This window comes from Panulirus ornatus, chromosome 33, assembly GCF_036320965.1.
Source record: "Panulirus ornatus isolate Po-2019 chromosome 33, ASM3632096v1, whole genome shotgun sequence".
Taxonomy (NCBI): Eukaryota; Metazoa; Arthropoda; class Malacostraca; order Decapoda; family Palinuridae; genus Panulirus; species Panulirus ornatus.
This window is the reverse complement of record NC_092256.1, coordinates 24603948-24628232: the sequence shown is the minus strand read 5'-3', so window position 1 is coordinate 24628232 and position 24285 is coordinate 24603948. Positions and strand designations below refer to the sequence as shown.

Here is a 24285-nt window from a genome sequence, read left to right as displayed (position 1 = left end):
ATATGCCTTCTCCAGATCCGTAAATGCTACATACAAATCCATTTGCTTTTCTAAGTATTTCTCACATACATTCTTCAAAGCAAACACCTGATCCACACATCCTCTACCACTTCTGAAACCACACTGCTCTTCCCCAATCTGATGCTCTGTACATGCCTTCACCCTCTCAATCAATACCCTCCCATATAATTTACCAGGAATACTCAACAAACTTATACCTCTGTAATTTGAGCACTCACTCTTATCCCCTTTGCCTTTGTACAATGGCACTATGCACGCATTCCGCCAATCCTCAGGCACCTCACCATGAGTCATACATACATTAAATAACCTTACCAACCAGTCAATAATACAGTCACCCCCTTTTTTAATAAATTCCACCGCAATACCATCCAAACCTGCTGCCTTGCCGGCTTTCATCTTCCACAAAGCTTTTACTACCTCTTCTCTGTTTACCAAATCATTTTCCCTAAACTTCTCACTTTGCACACCACCTCGACCAAAACACCCTATATCTGCCACTCAGTGAATGTAGGTTTGCAGCAGGGGTGTGTGATGTCTCCATGGTTGTTTAATTTGTTTATGGATGGGGTTGTTAGGGAGGTGAATGCAAGAGTTTTGGAAAGAGGGGCAAGTATGAAGTCTGTTGGGGATGAGAGAGCTTGGGAAGTGAGTCAGTTGTTGTTCGCTGATGATACAGCGCTGGTGGCTGATTCATGTGAGAAACTGCAGAAGCTGGTGACTGAGTTTGGTAAAGTGTGTGAAAGAAGAAAGTTAAGAGTAAATGTGAATAAGAGCAAGGTTATTAGGTACAGTAGGGTTGAGGGTCAAGTCAGTTGGGAGGTAAGTTTGAATGGAGAAAAACTGGAGGAAGTAAAGTGTTTTAGATATCTGGGAGTGGATCTGTCAGCGATGGAAACATGGAAGCGGAAGTGGATCATAGGGTGGGGGAGGGGGCGAAAATCCTGGGAGCCTTGCAGAATGTGTGGAAGTCGAGAACATTATCTCGGAAAGCAAAAATGGCTATGTTTGAAGGAATAGTGGTTACAACAATGTTGTATGGTTGCGAGGCGTGGGCTATGGATAGAGTTGTGCGCAGGAGGATGGATGTGTTGGAAATGAGATGTTTGAGGACAATGTGTGGTGTGAGGTGGTTTGATCGAGTAAGTAACGTAAGGGTAAGAGAGATGTGTGGAAATAAAAAGAGCGTGGTTGAGAGAGCAGAAGAGGGTGTTTTGAAATGGTTTGGGCACATGGAGAGAATGAGTGAGGAAAGATTGACCAAGAGGATATATGTGTCGGAGGTGGAGGGAACGAGGAGAAGTGGGAGACCAAATTGGAGGTGGAAAGATGGAGTGAAAAAGATTTTGTGTGATCGGGGCCTGAACATGCAGGAGGGTGAAAGGAGGGCAAGGAATAGAGTGAATTGGATCGATGTGGTATACCGGGGTTGACGTGCTGTCAGTGGATTGAATCAGGGCATGTGAAGCGTCTGGGGTAAACCATGGAAAGCTGTGTAGGTATGTATATTTGCGTGTGTGGACGTATGTATATACATGTGTATGGGGGTGGGTTGGGCCATTTCTTTTGTCTCTTTCCTTGCGCTACCTCGCAAACGCGGGAGACACCGACAAAAAAAAAAAAAATATATATATATATATATCCCTGGGGATAGGGGAGAAAGAATACTTCCAACGTATTGCCGGCGTGTCGCAAATGGCAACTAAAAGGGGAGGGAGCAGGAGGGTGGAAATCCTCCCCTCTCATTTTTTAATTTTCCAAAAGAGGGACAGAGAAGGGGGCCAAGTGAGGATATTCCCTCAATGGCTCAGTCCTCTGTTCTTAATGCTACCTCGCTAACGTGGGAAATGGCATATATATATATTATATATATATTTATTTATTTATTTTATTTTGCTTTGTCACTGTCTCCCACATTAGCGAGGGAGTGCAAGGAAACAAACGAAAGAATGGCCCAACCCACCCACATACACATGTATATACATACATGTCCACACACGCAAATATACATACCTATACATCTCAATGTACACACATATATATACACACACAGACATATACATATATACACATGTACATAATTCATACTGTCTGCCTTTATTTACTCCCATCACCACCTCGCCACGCATGGAATAACAACCCCCTCCCCCCTCATGTGTGCGAGGTAGCACTAGGAAAAGACAACAAAGGCCCCATTCGTTCACACTCAGTCTCTAGCTGTCATGTAATAATGCACCGAAACCACAGCTCCCTTTCCACATCCAGGCCCCACAGACTTTCCATGGTTTACCCCCGACACTTCACATGCCCTGGTTCAATCCACACTCAGTCTCTAGCTGTCATGTGTAATGCACTGAAACCACAGCTCCCTATCCACATCCAGGACCCACAGACCTTTCCATGGTTTACCCCAAATGTTTCACATGCCCTGGCGCAGTCCATCGACATCACATCGACCTCGGTATACCACATCATTCCAATTCACTCTATTCCTTGCATGCACCTTCCTGTGTGTTCAGGCCCCAATCACTCAAAATCTTTTTCACTCCATCCTTCCACCTCCAATTTGGTCTCCCGATTCTCCTTATTCCCTTCACCTCTGACTTATATAACCTCTTTGTCAACCTTTCCTCAATCATTCTCTCCATATGTCCAAACCATTTCAACACATCCTCTTCTGCTCTCTAAACCACACTTTTTATTATATCTTACCTCTCTTATCTTTTCATTACTTACTTGGTCAAACCACCCCAAACAACAAATTTTCCTTAAACACTTCATTTCTAACGCATCCACTCTCCTCCGTACAACCCTATTCATAGCCCATGCCTTGCAACCACATCATATTGTTGGAACTACTATTCTTTCAAACATACCCATTTTTGCTCTCCGAGATAAGTCTCTCTTTCCCTGCATTCTCCATTGCTCCCAGAAACTTTGCCCCATCCCCCACCCTGTGTCTCACTTCCGCTTCCATGGTTCCATTTCCTGCTAAGTCCATATCCAGATATCTAAAACACTTCACTTCCTCCAATTTTTTTCCATTCAAACTCACATCCCAACTAACTTGTCTTTCAATCCTGCTGAACCTAATAGCCTTCCTCTTATTCACATTTACACTCAACTTTCTCCTTTCACACACTTTTCCAAACTCAGTCACCAACTTCTGCAGTTTCTCACTTGAAATAGCCATCAGTGCTGTATCATGGGTGAACAACAACTAACTTACTTCCCAGGCCCTCTCATCCACAACAGACTGCAAACTCGCCCCTCTCTCCAAAACTCTTGCATCTACCTCCCTAACCACCTCATCTATAAACAAATTAAACAACCATGGAGACATCACACACCCCTCCTGCAGACTAACCTTCACTGGGAACCAATCGCTCTCCTCTCTTCCTACCTCTACACATACCTTACACCCTTGATAAAAACTTCTCATTACTTCTAGCACTTACCTCCCAAACCATATACTCTAAAGACCTTCCGCAAAGCATCTCTATCAACCCTACCATATGCCTTCTCCAGATCGATAAATGCTACATACAAATCCATCTATTTTTCTAAGTACTTCTCACATATTCTTCAATGCAAACACCTGATCCACACATCCTCTAACACTTCTGAAATCACACTGCTCTTCCCCATTCTAATGCTTTGTACATGCTTTCACCCTCTCAATCAATACCTGCCCATATAATTTCCCATGAATACTCAACAAACTTATGCCTCTGTAGTTTGAACACTTACCTTTATCCCCTTTGCCTTTGTACAATGACACTATGCATGCATTCCACCAATCCTCAGGCACTTCACCATGATCCATACATACAGTGAATATCCTTACAAACCAATCAACAACACAGTCATCCCCTTTCTTAATAAATTCTACTGCAATACCATCCAAACCTGCCACCTTGCCAGATTTCATCTTCCGCAAAGCTTACACTACCTCTTCTCTCTTAACCAAACCATTCTCCCTGACCCTCTCACACCATCCAGACCAAATCACCCTACATCAGCCAGTCTATTATCAAATATATTCAACAGACATTCAAAATACTCACTCCATCTCCTTCTCACTTCATCACTACCTGTTATTACTTCCCTCCTTACCCCCTTCACCGATGTTCCCATTAGTTCTCTTATCTTACACGTTATTTACCTCCTTCCAAAACATCTTTTTATTCTCCCTGAAGTTTAATGATACTCTCTCACTCTGACTCTCATTTGCCCACTTTTTCAATCCTTGCACCTTCCTCTTGGCCATCTGCCACTTTCTTTCATACATATCTCGATCATTTGCACTCCTTCCTTATAAGTATCATCCAAACTCCTCTCTTTTTTCTTTCACTAACAGCTTTACTTCATCCCACCATTCAGTACCCTTTCTAATCTGCCCACCTCTCACCTTTCTCATACCACATGCGTCTTTTGCACATGCCATCACTGCTTCTTTAAATACGTCCCATTCCTCACCCACTCCCCTCACATCATTTGCTCTCACCTTTTGCCATTCTACACTCAATCTCTCCATGTACTTCCTCACACAAGTTTCCTTTCCAAGCTCACTGACTCTCAACACTCTCTTCTCCCCAACATTCCCTCGTTTTTTTTTGAAAACCTCTACAAATCTTCACCTTTGCTCCACAAGATTGTGATGAGACATCTCTCCAGCTGCCCCTCTCAGCACATTAACATCCAAAAGTCTCTCTTTTATACGCCTATCAATTAACACGTGATCCAATAATGCCCTTCAACCATCTCTCCTACTCACATACGTATGGATATATTTTAAATTCTTCTTTAACCCCTAACTCCTCTAAATGGATTTTCACATGGCCCAGACATCTTGTGTAAATATAAGTTAACATAATGAGATTCATGCCTCTACTTCAAGGCTGCCCAATGAGCCTGGGTGGTTACTGAGAAGGCATTGTATGATAATTTCTCCCAAGAGTCAGTCATCATCTAGACAATGACAGCATATTCTCTTGAGTATTCTAGGAGGGAGATTGAGTGGTTTCAGCTAGATTTAGAAGCCCAAGCAAATGATGCCCTTGAATTACTTGAAGATGATCTCGTAATTGTTTTTATGATCACTGACAAAACCAGCACTGAAAGCTGACCAAGATGAAGCAGGAAAAGGTGTTTCTACCACAAGTGGAAGCAGTGATGCCAGCACCAACAGACTTTGACAATGCATCTGACTGGGGTTCCCAGTATCTTTACAAACTTTTATTATTTCACTGTTCTGAAGAAAAAATCAATGAATCACTGTGATCACAAAAGTTTACTCTGTTAAAACATGATAATAATTAATAATTAATTTTCCAGTGCAGGCGAAATGAATGATTAAATATGTCCAGTGACAACTTGATTGAGTCAGGCTTTACTTCTGCACAATTTGGCGTTATGTGCTAAAATATGTACACATTATCAGGCTGAAAGTAATCAATATACTTCAGAAAAGATTTCTTTTTTCATTCAATATACTTCAGAAAAGATTTCTTTTTTCATTGTTATATGAATATATTTGGAAACCAGAGATTCACAGGGTTGGAAAGAATATTCCAAGTGAGGTTAAGGGGATAAAGTTTGCAATAGATTGTGAGAGAGTATCCCTTAAAAAAAATCTAAAATTCTTTTCTTCCCATTCATGATATATATATATGGTGTCCAGAAAAAAAAATATGAAGGAATTAGTAATTCAAAGGTCTTTTCTCTCTTACACAACATCACAAAAGCTTGAGGTATATTCCCTAAGAATATCTTGATCAGGACCCCTCCTACTCTCATAATTCGGTAAGCAGGTAACAGCCTTCATTCACCCTTTGCAAACAAATCCTGGAGTATTCAAATCTGCTTGCTTGTTGAACAGGTCTGCTCTGGCTAATCAGTAACCACTACAGGGATAACATCAGAGACCCCACCCTATTACCAACTGCCTGGAGCTCACAATATACATGCACCAACCCAAGCTGGCTACGGAACATAAAGAGAAAATGCTTTTCAAATATGAGGGTAAGATCATGCAAAATGACAAAAACAGGAAAAATTGCTTGTGAGACACTGCCTCAGAAAAGTTTTCAAAACCTACAGCATATTTCTGTTCTCTGCAGTTTGTCCAACAAGCATGAGAACACATCCACTAAAAAGAGAATTAGAGAAAACAAAAATTAGATAAGATACACCCCACAGGCAAAAACAAAAACTTTCATTGGTGAATTGAAGGAACTTTAGAAACTGATTCTCCTTAAGGAGAATCACTAGAGCCACACAGGACAGCATGCGATGAAAATGAAATACGTGAGTTAAAGGTCGTTTCAACAGATCTCCTCCAATGGAAGGTTTCTGTGAAAGTTAAGATAGAGCCCAACTTCTCACATCATAAACACAAGTGTAAAGCACAGGTCTATTAAATAAAAGGTGTTTAAATTCTACAATAAAAAAAAATATAGTACATCTCTGAGAGGAGTCTGAAGGGACATGTAATACAAGTAAATGGTATCCTTGGCAATCTCAGTAAAATCCAAAGGGTTTCAAGGAAAAGCAACTGAGCATAAGGCTTAAAGCTCAATGAAAATTCCAATTGGATATGAAAATAAGGATACAAACAGACTTCTAGCACTTGCGATACATGCCTGGTCAAAGGGCTCTAACCAAAAAAAAGTGCTAAACAGGAAAATCATAACATGGCTCCAGGAGATGATGTGTACCTACAGTACCACTACTCACTTAAATTGAGTATACAATGACTTCATTTGAATACAAAATCTATACCTTTTCTAGTTGAATGCACAGTGGATGGCAAATACTTAAAATATCAATGATGTTTTCACACATATATGCAATTGAAAAAAAATCTATTTAGTACTAGGAAAGGAAATTTTCACCCGTGTCCTGTATTAATGTGTGTTATGTGTTACAATATCACTAAGATAATGTAGCAATGACAAAACTGGCTATGAAATGGTGGCAAAACTTAGAAATCATTTCTGCTGCGCAATGGAAAAATAAAAACTGACATATTTACACATAATGAGATTATCAAGTCATATAGAGATAAATGAGGTATATGAAAACTATTCTATTATTCAAATCACAAAAGGTCAACTAAGCAGACATAACTGATTTGTTACAGAGCCAATTATATAAAAAAAAAACATTTAATCTGAACGAAACTTAAGTAATGCTAATAATGAAAAAGGATTTTATGAATCAGTTACACCTATTTCAGGTAACAACAATTAAGGCTGTACCTTTGGCATTTCTTATCTCATTGGGCTTTGAAATAAATACAAATATATCAACTCATGATGTAAAACACCACATGTTTCAATTAATTCTTATGAATTTATAATGTGTATAGCATAATTTTTATCATTCTTCAGAGATGCATTTTCATCAGTGTTATCATAACATCTGTACATATCATTTTGTTTATATACAGCTTTATTTAGCTTGAAAGTCGATTTACAAACTGAATAGAGCCCTACAGAATCTGAACAAGTACTAGGTAGATGTTTGCTTTTGGCTATCCACAGCATGGCCAATTTGCCAGTTTCTTAGGCACAGTGCGAAGACATTCTCAAACAACTTTGAGATGCCAGAAGCATCTCTCCTGTAAGTCAACAGATAATTACGAAATCAGTACTATTTAAACTGTTGGTATACTGTGCATTTACACACAATGTCCCTTCAATTCAAAGCCCTTCTCACTTTGTGAGTACCCAACCTTGCCACATATGAAACATATATAAGATCTTCCACTCCAATTAAAATGTATGAAGGAGTCCGCTTATGTGCATTTTATCAAATTTCATGTCATTTCCTCTGTCTCCCTAAACTGGTACAATAAGTTAACGAGATGTCCCAAGGTGCGCCATGATCATACGACTCTTTTTTTCCCACACCTTCTATCTTCTACATCTTAGGAAGTATAAGTCCAGGTACTCTCTGTAATAGTCTTTCCTGGAATGAAATCAGAATAAACAACCTTTGACGTATATAGATTCGCAACTCCACGCCAAACGAAACATAAGGTTATCCATAAATGAAGTGATTTGGAATGCAGCCATTATCCATTATGTGAGGCATCTTTGCTTTTTGTCCTGAACGGCGATTTTTTCCTTAGTGGCACAGAAAGTACTTGACTTCTTCAAGCCAAACCTTAGCAGCCAATCTACTTCAACAATACTTAACCTTTAATCAGAGGCTTCTTCCCCAAAGACTTAACTTAGCCAAATACTAACCAAAGGGTAGGAGTCCCTTAACATGAAACAAATCCAAATCAAGTGAAAGAGCAAGGCTTCAGTGGCAAATAACTGATATGATAACCAGTAAGCAAGTTTGCATTTGACTGTTCTGTACACACATCACTTTACTAGTGACCAATAATGTCGAGTTATGTATTAGAGTTTTGTAATATCATACCTTAATAATTCATTCAAACCTTTCATATTAGTTCAAAAAATGTATGAAATAGAATCATGTAACTTGATATTACCAAAAATATATTGGTAACACTATATTATTGCCGAAAAATCTTTAACATGACCCAGATTGACAGTTTAAGCTTGAAATGTCAAGCATTAGCCAAACCCACGGCTATGATGTAAATATATAGTAATAAGGGCATCAAAGGCTGACTTTGAAATACCTTTGAACTAAGTGTATGTCAGGTTTACGCTTCAACTTCACCAGGTCGACACACAAGCCAACATCTAATAGAACTTAAGTCCCTTATCCCCAGAATGATTACAATTAACTAGAAAAATCAAGATCCAGGATATTTTTTTTTACAAATAGCGTCAAATATTCAGATGAATGAAAAACCCCTTGAGATACCTGGCCTTCTGCAACATGCCCTTCCCACAAGATAAACTGCGCCAACAAAACGTTGCAAAGCTTTTGAGAAGTTACGAAGGCACCAGACAAGATGACGTCATCAACATACTACATTCTTAATGCAGGAAAACGTTAGTCTGCCATCTGCAGTTCAGATATAAATCAGTGTAATAAAAAGAGTGTGGTTGAGAGAGCAGAAGAGGGTGTAGAGAATGAGTGAGGAAAGATTGACAAATAGGATATATGTGTCAGAGGAAGTGGGAGACAAAATTGGAGATGGAAGGATGGAGCGAAAAAGATTTTGAGCGATCGGGGCCTGAACATGCAGGAGGGTGAAAAGCGTGCAAGAAACTTATACATACACAGACATATACATGTATACACACGCACATATTCATACATGCTGCCTTCATCCATTTCGCCGCCACCCCCCCGCCACACAAGAAAATGGCATCCCCCCACCTACCCATGTGCGCACGAGGTAGCGCCAGGAAAAGACAACAAAGGCCACACATTCGTTCACATTCAGTCTCTAGCTGCCATGTGTAATGCACCGAAACCACAGATCCCTTAGAAGAGAATTTCAGTGAAACAAAAGCAGGCTGTCCAACAACTGGAAGATAGCATGTCATCATAATATCACAAGAAATCACAAGAAATATAGAATACACATATGAATAATACGGTCAAAACAAAGTGGAAGAGAAGGATGTGCAACTAATGAAATTAATGTCAGTCCCGAGAACATATTTGATATTTTCGTTCATCTGTATCAGTGAAAGTTCTACGCAATTCTATATGTTGAGCCCTACACCTCGCTCACCGCCGTAAACTTATTCATTTTGTCGTCTTCCATCATGGTGGTGCACCATCTTGAAGTGTGATCCAGATATAATCACAATCATGTAACCCTCTCACCTCCGTGAACTTATTCAACTCCATCGTCCTCTACCACAGCCAGTGACAATTACGTTGCTCCCTGAGATGACCTCATAAGTCATCTGAACTTGAAGTGCAACATGGCGTACCTCGGGTATGGTAGCTGCCCTGGGCGGCACTTGAAGCGGGGGCACTCAACAAGTTTGTTTTTTGACATACACTACCCAGTTGCCATTTTCAACGGTTTGGTTTTGTGAAACAAAAAAGAAACTCTCCTAGTTTTCAACTATAGTAATATTTTGCTACTATCAGTTGCATTACCGCTTGTACGTTACAATTTTGATCAAATAAGTCTTTATGTCTTTAAGAGTTTATATGAATTTCAGTTTGGCCTAATTCTTCAAAAGTTTATAATTACACTGTACATATCTTTATATGCATCCACTATATGTACATTCTTAATCAAGCCAGGGGCGATTTCAGTGGTTGCCAGAGGCGTTATTTCCCCTAGAGACGCCCCTGTGTGCAAGTAACTGAGTCGTCTGAACAGGTTGAGAGGAAACGTTTCAGAGCGAGTGTAGGAAGATGGCCGGTTTGTTTCTGACGAGGCGACGCGGCTGCTGGATGATGGTCACCAGGAGTTGTGTCAAGCTGACCTTACGTGTGTGTGTTGGTTGTGTGTTCTAACTCTCCTGTGACACACACTCACCTGCATTATTGACGTTCTGGGATTGTTAAGTAGTTCTATGGTTTTGAGATTCTTCACGTACTTTCTCTTTCATTTTCTGAGTTTCGTTACAGGTAATGTTCTGCAGTCCATACAGTGTTTGTCTGTTCTTTTCAATGCGTTCGTTGCTATAAGAACCCGCCAGTCTCTGTTATGGCGTCAAGGGATGCAAGACACCTGCGCTCCAATGATGGAAGATGTGTCGTGGTTGACTGTGTTTCTTTTCACTTCACAGTCTGCTCACTTCTCCAAGTAATACGAGCTCATTCGCTTTCCTCTACGAAGATGGTAGGCTCCTGAAGTTTTGATTGTGTCTCCCTCACTACAGTCTCTCTGCTGTCTATATTTCATAATCTTTGTACAAGAAGCGCATTTCTTGATGCATCTGCCTACATTTTAGCTTAAAATACATCATGACTTAAATACATTTTTCTTCATTCTTTTAACTATTTTAAATATTACAAGCGTCAGACATATGTGGTAACTATAAACAAGAGCTTATTTGAAGAAAATGGTGCAAAAAGCTTATTTCTAACAATAAAATAAAATTTACTGATTACCGTAATACAGGAGGTATGAGATATCATTCATCATCTAACGTGTCAACTGAACACTAATTGAGATTCATGAATCTCAGAAAACTTACAAAAAATGAATTGAAATGACTTCTGGGAACATACGTTCTCTTATAAGGTACGATGTTCACTACTGAGAACCAGTGTGTGGCAACACAAGGCTAGTGTGACGTCAGAGACGTGGGGAGTCACGTGACCTGCTTGGCTCTGCCCTGATGGCGGGAGAGACTCAAACGCCCTGAACAAGGCTAGTCTTAGTTCAAGTCTCGTGCTGCTGGGTCATCATCAGGGTGCGGGGGAAGGATCAACTTGTGTTCCTGAATGAACATCCACACAGACGTCTGAGAATCTGACCAACTTGATCTTCACTTCTTAGTTAAACGTCCCAGTACCAGGTGATTGCAACATCCTCTGTGTTCAAAACATAATTAGACTAAGCGACTTTATAATTCTAGATGGCGGTGATGAAGATGTACGTTGATTAAGAAGGACACAGTCTTCTCTTTGAATTTTGGTAGTTTTTCTAAATAACGTTATACCCGCTGGTAATTCGCTTCATCGACATCTTCGAACGAATACTGTACAAAGAATAGCTGTATCACTGTAGTTTACTTTTAATAATGAATACAAAGCAAGTTTGAAATACGGCATACATATACTGATGAATGATACATAAACAAGCACACACACATATAGTAAATATTGCAATAGGATATCAACTGTCACAATCCATACCAGTTTTCACGCTCGAGACCGAATAATATTGTTATGGTGACAACAATATTGTGAGAACTACGAACGTCACTTTTACGAAAGGCAGCCATCATGTTAACACTGCTGCTCACTTACTAGGATCATTGTAAGTGACATTAATGACACTACTGCTACTACTACTACCATGACTACTACTGCTGGTGATGGTACTACCATGACTACTACAGCTGGTGATGGTACTACCATGACTACTACTGCTGGTGATGGTACTACCATGACTACTACTGCTGGTGATGGTACTACCATGACTACTACTGCTGGTGATGGTACTACCATGACCACTACTGCTGGTGATGATACTACCATGACCACTACTGCTGGTGATGGTACTACCATGACTACTACTGCTGGTGATGATACTACCATGACCACTACTGCTGGTGATGGTACTACCATGACTACTACTGCTGGTGATGGTACTACCATGACTACTACTGCTGGTGATGGTACTACCATGACCACTACTGCTGGTGATGGTACTACCATGACCACTACTGCTGGTGATGGTACTACCATGACCACTACTGCTGGTGATGATACTACCATGACCACTACTGCTGGTGATGGTACTACCATGACTACTACTGCTGGTGATGATACTACCATGACCACTACTGCTGGTGATGGTACTACCATGACTACTACTGCTGGTGATGGTACTACCATGACTACTACTGCTGGTGATGGTACTACCATGACCACTACTGCTGGTGATGGTACTACCATGACTACTACTGCTGGTGATGGTACTACCATGACTACTACTGCTGGTGATGATACTACCATGACCACTACTGCTGGTGATGGTACTACCATGACTACTGCTGCTGGTGATGGTACTACCATGACCACTACTGCCACCATTCCCGGCTCGAGGGCACTATCGTACCACTTCACACCATGATAATCGTCTTACTGTCTGCACAGTAATGTATATCGATACCGGTGCCAGGGTTGCGAGACGTGACGCTCATGTGATATAGAAAACGGTCCTGCTCACACACACACACGTATGTACATTTTCAAAAACTCTTTAGTAGCGAGTACAAGCCTAGCACACAAGGCTTGCTTGAACGTGGTCATGGACAGAGGCGTGTAAGGGTTTGGAGGCCCTTGGGCCAAAATCTACACCTTAACCCCTTGGAAGGTTTACATATTTCCAGATCAACAGGAATTTCAACAAAGTTATCAGAACTATAAGACTATCCGATCCTCTCATTTTTTCAATGCTTCTCCTCAAGCTATCGGGCCCTGGCATAATCTAAGAATAGTCGGACTTTCTCATCCAAAGCGCCGCCTCTCCCAGGCTCAGGGTCTGCCCGCGCTCTGTTAATGCGACATTGATAATGAGACTAATTCCCCCCCCCCCCCCACCTCACACAGACCTCAGCGGTGTAGCTGTTAGCATTACTGATCATCACGCATGTACATACAGGTAGGTCGCTTGGAATCAAGCCTGCATGGATCATCGTGGGAGCCAGTCCACAGTTCACCTAGCTGGTCGATAGAATGGGTACCTGCCATTGGCTAGTGTGTGTGCGCGCGCGCGCGCGCGCGCGTGTGTGTGTGTGTGTGTAAACATACATAGGAGTATGGACATGGCACATATATACAAATAAGAAGGGGCAATATGAGTGTAAAACTCACAAATAGTAATCACACTTGAATGAGCCCAGTAATAAGGGTGCGGCTGTGACCTAACTGTTTGGCTGCCAACCAGGACCAGCGACTCATCTGTTTGGCTATCAACCAATCCCGACCATCCGACTGATTAAGTAAAACCCAAGCCAAGCGACCCGTCTAAACTGTTCAACTAGCAACCAGGCCCAGCCACCTGACTGGTAGTCTACCATCCAAGCACAACGACCCGAGCGATTAGTTGAATAGGCCCAGCGATCCTGATGGTTGGATAAAAACCAAGCCTAGCAACCCAACTGGTGAGCTAATATTTAGGGGCCAGAAAACCAACTCCATGGCCAAGAACCAGGCCCAGCAACTCAACTGGTTGGCTAACAAACAGGCCCAACGACTCTACTAGTTAGCTAACAAACATACACAACTGTCTGGCGAGCAATCATGTGCTTTTTCAGGTAACCATAATTGCTAGAGGATGTCCAGATAAGAGGAATTCTTGATTGTGTAAGTAGCCTAAACTTCTTCAAACACAACGCAGTGTAGGACTGCTGGCAACCCAAGCATAAGCTTCTGTCGAAGCGGCACAGTAGAGACAAAATTCCGTAGCAACACTATAAACCACACTACTTTACGGCTAGAAGTTTCATACTTCTACCGTTATACTGTGTCTATTTACAGTGACTGGTCATCTCTTCCCATGACACTACCACACTCGTGTTTCACAGTATTCACAATCTGTATCGTTAATTCCTCAACAACGTCTTCCCAGTTGTGCGTCGGAGTGTGTTATACAAGCACTTTGAAACTACTGTCTGCTTGGCCGGTGACTGACTACCAGTAGTTGTTCAGCCACCAAGATTCAATGATATATCCTTTGCAGAAGACCATATATCACATAAATAAATATGGCTATGTGACTGCTATTTGACATCTTGATATCCTCGTAAGAAAGTACTCAAACAACTAATGAAGAAAACGAGACATACTAGATCCAACGCCATGAAATATCAAGACGATATGTTGGACGTAGGTTGGTGGCCAAATCTGTGGTCGTGTGGCAGTAAACGCTCCGTCGTTGGCGGACGTGCTCCTTGATACACCATATTGTCTCACGAGCGGAGTTCGAACACATGTATGAGCCGCTGGTTCCATATTTGTTGGTCCCGTAGCCCTCTACACCGCCACACCACAATACCTGTCCTGCAGGACCAACCCAGATGTGTGTCATAAGTTGGTCAGACAGGGCTGGACATGGTAACACTCCCGGGTTAAGATATCCCATACTGGACATTGTTGAATGTCTCCTGCCTGAACCAGTCTTGCTGCTTCAAGGTTACCAGTTTCAAGGCCCAAAAAATGTTCCCTCTACTGTCGCTAGATGTCTCACGAGGGAATCTGCGAATATAAACAAAGATGGAAAGGAGGTGCGTGCGCCCTACCGGTGACATTCTTGCTTCTCACACTCCCAGAATAATTCCCCAGTACTTGTGCCAGACATTCCCTCCCGATATATTATCACCAACAACTTACAAGTGACGCGTCCTCTACAGCTGGGTCAAGAACACAGCCAGGCTTTCCTGGTGTCCAGTACTCTTGAGATAACACTGAGCCTCACTCATGATTACCTGCCAGAACTCCTCACCCGTCACCTGACTGTTATGGAGTACTGAAGACATTGTCCACTGCAGACCTATAATTTAGCGGGAGGAACAATGTCCTCTACTTATCCAAATTAGCAGAGGGACAACACAGTGGGCGTAACATATGAGACGGGGTACAGTAGGTGGTGAACCACACTAACCTTCATCCCTGGCGTAACATATGAGACGGGGTACAGTAGGTGGTGAACCACACTAACCTTCATCCCTGGCGTAACATATGAGACGGGGTACAGTAGGTGGTGAACCACACTAACCTTCATCCCTGGCGTAACATATGAGACGGGGTACAGTAGGTGGTGAACCACACTAACCTTCATCCTTGCACCTGTACAGTCTCGTCATTTGACAGTCTAAGAATGTAATGGTGGTACATGATATCATCTGACGTTTGCCACAACGCCAGGTGGGCTGTTATCAGTGACGGGAACTTGTCGTACTGCACCAACACTTGCACGACATAACCTACACACGACATCATGGATGGTTCACTAAAAGTTATCGGCGTTTCTGGGCTACATGGTATAACCATGGTCCACTGCTTCATCTTGCTCCATCAACCAGGTTAAGACAGTTTTAACACTTGTTGAAACACTCCTACATAACTCTATATAGACCAACACTCCTACATAACTCTATATAGACCAACACTCCTACATAACTATATAGACCAACGGATTGCTCAGCCATGTCTCGCTGTGTTTCCACGCCGTTCGCATCTCATGACAACCAAGAGTTCTCAAACCTCTCTGCTTGTTTCAGTGCAGGCTCTTATCATTACCCACATCATTATAACAATCTTATGCGTTAGATACACAGATCTAAGAACTAAAAGAGAACGAATTACCTGTAGTACCATGTTTAAACTGCAGAATTAGGAAATATTTGTTCAACACAAAAAATCCATATGAAAAAGAAAATAGGCTAAAGCCTGCCATTATCACGAGTCTTTCTTCAGGAAGAAACATTTTTTATGGCAAAGGCGGATGGCTACAGGTTTGACAAGTGATCAGTCATGGGTATGGCAGACCCTTGGCTTCCTGGCCTGGGTAGAAATGGCTCGAGCTGCTGAAGGCCCGCCCGTCCGAGGATACCTCAGACTGGCGAATGAAACACTCAGCGTCCAAACTCGTTTGGAAAAGTCTTGGGAGTAAAGTCAGGAGTTGGTGAGAGGACAAGAACTAAGGAAGGAGTAGCACTACTCCTAAAGCAGGAGTTGTGGGTGTGCGTGATAGAAAGTAAATTCTAGATTGATGTGGGTAAAACTGAAAGTGGATGGAGAGAAATGGGTGATTATTGGTGCTCATGCATCTGGTCATGAGAAGAAAGATCATGAGAGGTAAGTGTTTTGGGAGCAGCTGAGTGTGTCAGCAGTTTTGGTGCACGAGACCGGGTATTGGTGATGCGAAGGTGAGTAATGTGGCAGTTGAGGGTAAAATAACTGGTGTTCATGGAATATTCAGTGTTATGAATGGAAATGGTGAAGAGCTTGTGGATTTGTGTGCTGAAAAAAGAATGGTAATTGGGAATACCTGGTTTAAAAAAGAGATATACATAAACATACGTATGTGAGTAGGAGAGATGGACAAAGGGCATTATTGGATTGCGTGTTAATTGATAGGCGTGTAAAAGAGACACTTTTGGATGTTAATGTGCCGAGAGGGGCAGCTGGAGAGATGTCTGATCACTATCTTGTGTAGGCGAAGGTGAAGCTTTGTAGAGGTTTGCAAAAAAGAAGTGAGAATGTTGCGGAGAAGAGAGTGGTGAGAGTAAGTGAGCTTGGAAACGAGACTTGTGTGAGGAAGTACCAGGAGAGATTGAGTGTAGAGTGGCAAGAGGTGACAGCAAATGACGTGAGGGGAGTAGGGGAGGAATGGGATGGATTTAGGGAAGCAGTGATATCATGTGCAAGAGATGCATGTGGCAAGAGAAAGATGGGAGGTAGGCAGACTAGAGAGGGCAGTGAGTGGTTGGATGAAGTTGTTAGGGTAAGAGAAAAGAGAGGCTTTTGGACTATACTTACGAGGAAGGAATGTAAGTGACTGGGTGATGTATAAGAAAAAGCGGCAGGTCAAGAGGAAGGTGCAAGGGTTGAAAAAGAGGGCAAATGAGAGTTGGGGTGAGACAGTATAATCAAACTTTGGGGAGGATAACAAGATACTTTGGAAGGAGGTAAATAACGTGCATAAGACAAGAGAACAAATAGGAACATAGGTGAAGGGGACGGGGGGGGGGGTAATAAAATGGTAGTGATGAAGTGAGAAGGAAATGTGGTGAGTATTTTGAAGGTTTTTTGAATGTGAGTGATGACAGACTGGCAGATATAGGGTGTATTGGGCGTGGTGGTGTGCGAAGTGAGAGAGTCAGGGAGAATGGTTTGGTTAAGAGCGAAGAGGCAGTAAAAGCTTTGCGGAAGATGAAATCCGGCAAGGCGGCGGGTTTGGATGGTATTGCAGTAGAATTTATTTAGAAAGGGGATGGGTGGGTGACTGTGTTGTTGATTGGTTGGTAAGGATTATGAATGTAAGTATGGGTCATGGTAAAGTGCCTGAGGATTAGCGGAATGCATGCACAGTGTCATTATACATAAGCAAATGGGATAAAAGTGAGTGTTCAAACTACAGAGGCATATGTTTTTTGAGTATTCCTAAGAAATCATATGGTAGGGTATTGACTGAGAGAGTGAAGGCATGTACAAATCATTAGACTGGGGAAGAGCAGTGTGGTTTCAGAAGTGATAGATGATGTGTGGATCAGGTGTTTGCTTTGAAGAATGTATGAGAAAAACTTAGAAAAACAGATGGAATTTATTAAAAAAGGAGGTGACTGTATTATTGACTGGTTGGTAAGGTTATTTAATGTATGTATGACTCATGGTGAGGTGCCTGAGGATTGGCGGAATGCGTGCATAGTGCCATTGTACAAAGGCAAAGGGGATAAGAGTGAGTGCTCAAATTTCAGAGGTATAAGTTTGTTGAGTATTCCTGGTAAATTATATGGGAGGGTATTGATTGAGAGGGTGAAGGCATGTACAGAGCATCAGGTTGGGGAAGAGCAGTGTGGTTTCAGAAGTGGTAGAGGATGTGTGGATCAGGTGTTTGCTTTGAAGAATGTATGTGAGAAATACTTAGAAGAGCAAATGGATTTGTATGTAGCATTTATGGATCTGGAGAAGGCATATGATAGAGTTGATAGAGATGCTCTGTGGAAGGTATTAAGAATATATGGTGTGGGAGGCAAGTTGTTAGAAGCAGTGAAAAGTTTTTATCGAGGATGTAAGGCATGTGTACGTGTAGGAAGAGAGGAAAGTGATTGGTTCTCAGTGAATGTAGGTTTGCGGCAGGGGTGTGTGATGTCTCCATGGTTGTTTAATTTGTTTATGGATGGGGTTGTTAGGGAGGTGAATGCAAGAGTTTTGGAAAGAGGGGCAAGTATGAAGTCTGTTGGGGATGAGAGAGCTTGGGAAGTGAGTCAGTTGTTGTTCGCTGATGATACAGCGCTGGTGGCTGATTCATGTGAGAAACTGCAGAAGCTGGTGACTGAGTTTGGTAAAGTGTGTGAAAGAAGAAAGTTAAGAGTAAATGTGAATAAGAGCAAGGTTATTAGGTACAGTAGGGTTGAGGGTCAAGTCAATTGGGAGGTAAGTTTGAATGGAGAAAAACTGGAGGAAGTAAAGTGTTTTAGATATCTGGGAGTGGATCTGGCAGCGGATGGAACCATGGAAGCGGAAATGGATCATAGGGTGGGGGAGGGGGCGAAAATCCTGGGAGCCTTGAAGAATGTGTGGAAGTCGAGAACATTATCTCGGAAAGCAAAAATGGGTATGTTTGAAGGATTAGTGGTTCCAACAATGTTGTATGGTTGCGAGGCGTGGGCTATGGATAGAGTTGTGCGCAGGAGGATGGATGTGCTGGAAATGAGATGTTTGAGGACAATGTGTGGTGTGAGGTGGTTTGATAGAGTAAGTAACGTAAGGGTAAGAGAGATGTGTGGAAATAAAAAGAGCGTGGTTGAGAGAGCAGAAGAGGGTGTTTTGAAATGGTTTGGGCACATGGAGAGAATGAGTGAGGAAAGATTGACCAAGAGGATATATGTGTCGGAGGTGGAGGGAACGAGGAGAAGTGGGAGACCAAATTGGAGGTGGAAAGATGGAGTGAAAAAGATTTTGTGTGATCGGGGCCTGAACATGCAGGAGGGTGAAAGGAGGGCAAGGAATAGAGTGAATTGGATCGATGTGGTATATCGGGGTTGACGTGCTGTCAGTGGATTGAATCAGGGCATGTGAAGCGTCTGGGGTAAACCATGGAAAGCTGTGTAGGTATGTATATTTGCGTGTGTGGACGAATGTATATACATGTGTATGGGGGTGGGTTGGGCCATTTCTTTCGTCTGTTTCCTTGCGCTACCTCGCAAACGCGGAAGACAGCGACAAAAAAAAAAAAAAATTATATATATATATATATATATATATATATATATATATATATATATATATATATATATATATATATATATATAGCATTTACGGACCTGGAGAAGGCATATGACAGGGTTGATAGAGATGCTTTATGGAAGGTCGTAAGAGCATATAGTGTGGTAGGCAACCCTGATAGAAGCAGTGAAAAGTTTTTATTGATGATGTAAGGCATGTGTACGAGTAGGAAGAGAGGAAAGTGATTGTTCCCTGTGAAGGTCGGTCTGCGGTAGGGGTGTAAATGCAAGAGTTTTGGTGAGAGGGACGAGTATGCAGTCTGCTGGGGATGAGAGGGCCTTGGAAATGAGTTAGTTGCTGTTCGCTGATGATACAGCACTGATGGCTGTTTCGAGTGAGAAACTGCAGAAGTTAGTGACTGAGTTTGGAAAAGTGTGTGAAAGGAGAAAGTTGAGAGTAAACGTGAATAAGAGCGAGATTATTTGGTTCAGTAGGATTGAGGAACAAGTTAATTGGGATGTACGTTTGATTGGAGAAAAACTGGAGGAAGCGAAGTGTTTTAGATATCTGGGAGTGGACATAGCAGCGAACAGAACCATGGAAGCGGAGGTGCGTCTGCAGGGAAGGGGAGGGGGCGAAGGTTCGGGGAGGGATGAAGAATGTGTACAAGGAGAGAATGTTCTCTCGGAGAGCAAAAATGAGTATGTTTGAAGGAATTGTGGTTCCAACAATGTTATATAGTTGCGAGGCATAAGCTATAGATAGGGTTGTACGGAGGAGGGTGGATGTGCTGGAAATGAAATGTTTGAGAACAATATCTGGTGTGAGGTGGTTTGATCGAGTAGTAATGAAAGGGTAAGAGAGATGTGTGGTAATAAAAAGAGTGTGGTTGAGAGAGAAGAATAGGGCGTGTTGAAATGGTTCGGACATATGGAGAGAATAAGTGAGGAAAGATTGACAAAGAGGATATATGTGTCAGAGATGGAGGGAACAAAAAGTGGGAGACCAAATGGAGGTGGAAGGATGGAGTGAAAAAGATTTTAAGCGATCGGGGCCCAAACATACCGGAGGGTGAGAGGCGTGCAAGGAATAGAGTGAATTGGAACGATGTGGTATACTGGGGTCGACGTGCCGTCAATGGACTGAACCAGGGCATGTGAAGCGTCTGGGGTAAACCATGGAAAGGTCTGTGGGGCCTGGATGTGGAAAGAGAGTTGTGGTTTCGGTGCATTACACATGACAGCTAGAGACTGAGAGTGAACGAATGTGGCCTTTCTTCTGTTCCTGGCGCTACTTCGCTAACAGCAAGTGTACAGTAATTTACACACAGTAATAACGTTTATCAGCAAGTACATTAGTTCGTGCATCACAGGAGGTAACGCCTTTATGGACTCGAGTAAAGTTTGTCATACTGTACAACAATCCTGGTGTCCTACTGAAGGCCAGGCCGAACTGTATCAATGTTTTTACCGTTTGATTACTGCTGGACACTCAAGTCCTTCTGGGATGGGCAGGACAAACTTTTGGTTAAACATTATGTTCATCAATCAAACTTGATAAACGATATCTTGAGATTGTTTGACTTCATGTGTGGCGAGGAAGTGTGTCGCTTCCAAACCTCCTTCACTACTGTTCTCAAGGCATCAGCCCATGGCAGGTCTAGGAAAGGTCTCACGGAGTATGTATGTGAAGCTGAGGTGCGGGATCCAGTTTGCTTGGTAATGACGTGTTGGTCTTCCATAGGGAACCATGATGGTGGCGGGACGTGCTGTGTGGTGCCTGCTGCCGCTCCTGCTGGGGACGTGTACCATCACGTATCAAGGTGAGTGTCCTTACTACCCGGGCTAGTAGAGTGTTCGATGCTGGGAGTAGAGTGTAGATCACGGGAAGTATAAGGTATAACCAGGTAGTGCAGGGTTGGTGCCAGTGATATAGATGACCCAACAGCACTTCACCACCACAAGGACAGCAGTCTATCAATGTGGGTTCCTCTACCATGATAACCTTACATAAACACACACACAAACACACACACACACACACCCTCATCATCAAGTCTTCATACACACACGGAAGTTTTGCCTCATGTTGTATAGCAAGACGCACCAGAGATCACGCCTTTTTTTTTTTCAACCCTCCTTTCCTTCCTACAACCACAAATGTCGAGTGTTGTATCTTGTGTGTGTGTGTGTGTGAAGTGACACAACACTTGAATTCATGAAATAAAGATACAGACTGGAGAAATGTCTTTGCTTAAAGAAAAACTGATGAATGAATTCGTAAATGATAAACACTAAACTTGCGCCTGGCCTGCATCTGATGAGGTCAACGTCATACTTTCCTGCCAGGTTAACATACTGTTACCTGAGCAGTGGCTGAGGGACATGTGCAAGGTGGATGATTACTTGTTATTGTGAGTTACAGCTTTACTCTCGTGTTGCTTCGTCTCTTAACCTTGTGTTGATGTACCGTGTTTTTGCTCTATGTATTTATGCTCACACAACACCAGCCTAGGTCAGGCAGGTAACCATCTATCGACCAATCCCGGGTAGGATGAACACATGGGTCTGGTGCAACGCGCAGGGTTCGAACCCACACATCAGTATGTCCCACACATCAATGTCCCAAACATCAATATGTCCCACACATCAATGTCCCAAACATCAATATGTCCCACACATCAATGTCTCAAACATCAATATGTCCCACACATCAATGTCCCAAACATCAATATGTCCCACACATCAATGTCCCAAACATCAATATGTCCCACACATCAATGTCCCAAACATCAATATGTCCCACACATCAATGTCTCAAACATCAATATGTCCCACACATCAATGTCCCAAACATCAATATGTCCCACACATCAATGTCTCAAACATCAATATGTCCCACACATCAATGTCCCAAACATCAATATGTCCCACACATCAATGTCTCAAACATCAATATGTCCCACACATCAATGTCACAAACATCAATATGTCCCACACATCAATGTCCCAAACATCAATATGTCCCACACATCAATGTCTCAAACATCAATATGTCCCACACATCAATGTCCCAAACATCAATATGTCCCACACATCAATGTCCCAAACATCAATATGTCCCACACATCAATGTCCCAAACATCAATATGTCCCACACATCAATGTCCCAAACATCAATATGTCCCACACATCAATGTCTCAAACATCGCAGGTGTTTTACAGGTGCAGTTCCCATTTTCTATTGCTGCAACCTTATCAATTTCATGTTCATTTTTTCCTTCATCAACTTAGAGGAAATCTGTGCCAGAAAAGAAAGGTTTAGATATGTTACATTGTGGGAGAGTAATGCTGATCCTACCCCCTCTACTGGAGCAACCAACCTAGGGCTCATGGGCCTCTACGGGTCCGTGAACCATGTTCTGAAATGGTCCTCAGAAAAGCCAATAAAATCAATGCAAATAACCATGTATTACAATACAGCTCTTGCCTGATCAGTTTTTTTTCATCTCTATATGTATAAATCTAATATGAATTCGTAAGTAATGAAAAACAGTAGCGGAAGTGTACAAAAATACTTCAATTTAGAAAACATATCTTACTTGAATAACCTAATCTCAGAAAGGTCGTGCGTCTGGCATAGCATCCACGTTGTCACACTAATGAAACACCATCATATTTACCTTAGTTCTTTACTATTAAAATACTTATTGTCTACGCTCTAGTGATACACAGGCTTTTCAGTGAGAGTATGGGTGAAGGGCACGTTGACAAGCAGAGGATGGTTTGCACAGCAAGCGGGCCACACTATGTTTGTGGTTCGCATAAAGTATAAGGTTAAGAAGCCAACATCAGATCATTTCTACCAATCATAATATATCAACAGATGACATTGCAACTGACATGACCATTTGTAAACCACAACTTGACCAACGACCACCTACTGTCCTATACAAACCACGACGTACGACCCACTACTGCCCTTCACCACATATTTACGTACAAACTTCAGCAGCCACCCGGCCCCACCATCCGCAGACTAATGATGTGTCTCCTCCTCCTCCTTACAGCAACGATTGGCGACGGCAGAGTCAGCCTCTACACCGGACGGCCCATCAATGGTAAGTACGTCTGGCACCCGTGTACCGTAATCCTAGTAACTGTGTAACGTATATATGGTACCTGTGTACCATACCTCTGGTACCTGTATGCACCATGAGGATCAACTGCACCTGTGTGTACTTTAAGTACCTTTAATACCTGTGTGTACGGTGAGTACCGACCCGTGTGTACCGTGGATGAAGAATACACAAGTTTGACCAACAGTCGTGTTGTGAATGTCTATCATGTATCATAATTCTCTCATAACTCAGATGACAGACCATATATATGTGTAAGTGTGTCAGGTAATGGCAGAAGGCAGCTAACGCATGTATGGGCCGTACCTGAGACGCATGTACGTACTAACATCCTGTGTAATGATCTTCACCACACTGGCCATTCTGTATGGCAGGTGATGGGTACGTGTGAGGGAGGGAGTCCCATATTGGAGGTACGGCTTGTCTGGCTGGGGAAGGTGTATACCCAGCTGGGGAGTCAACCCGAAGAGGGTGTACACCTAGCGGGGGAACTAACTTGGGGATGTATACCCAACTGGGGGGTTAGCCTGGGGAGGGTATACACCCAGCTGGGGAGGTAGCCTGGGAAGGGTGTATATCCAGCTGGGGAGCCAATC

At 42.4% G+C, this 24285-nt stretch overlaps 2 protein-coding genes across 8 annotated transcripts in view; one reads left to right on the top strand and one right to left on the bottom strand.

Annotated features, from left to right (window-relative positions):
* LOC139759648 (progesterone-induced-blocking factor 1-like) overlaps positions 1-15452 on the bottom strand; it is a 38863-nt gene extending 23411 nt beyond the window's left edge. The window contains exon 1 of one of the 7 annotated variants that reach the window (XM_071682038.1): positions 15434-15452. The gene's annotated coding sequence lies outside the window, so the exon portion shown is untranslated. Of the gene's footprint in view, positions 1-8276; positions 8413-10459; positions 10712-14137; positions 14157-15433 lie in introns of those variants that run through there. The other 6 variants (XM_071682039.1, XM_071682037.1, XM_071682040.1 and 3 more) reach the window with 6 other exon arrangements.
* LOC139759650 (uncharacterized) overlaps positions 11291-24285 on the top strand; it is a 91261-nt gene continuing 78266 nt past the window's right edge. The window contains exons 1-3 of the mRNA XM_071682043.1: positions 11291-11447; positions 21295-21373; positions 23621-23671. Of these exons, the coding sequence (XP_071538144.1) occupies positions 21301-21373; positions 23621-23671 (124 nt within the window). The 5' untranslated portion in view covers positions 11291-11447; positions 21295-21300. The remainder of the gene's footprint in view (positions 11448-21294; positions 21374-23620; positions 23672-24285) is intronic.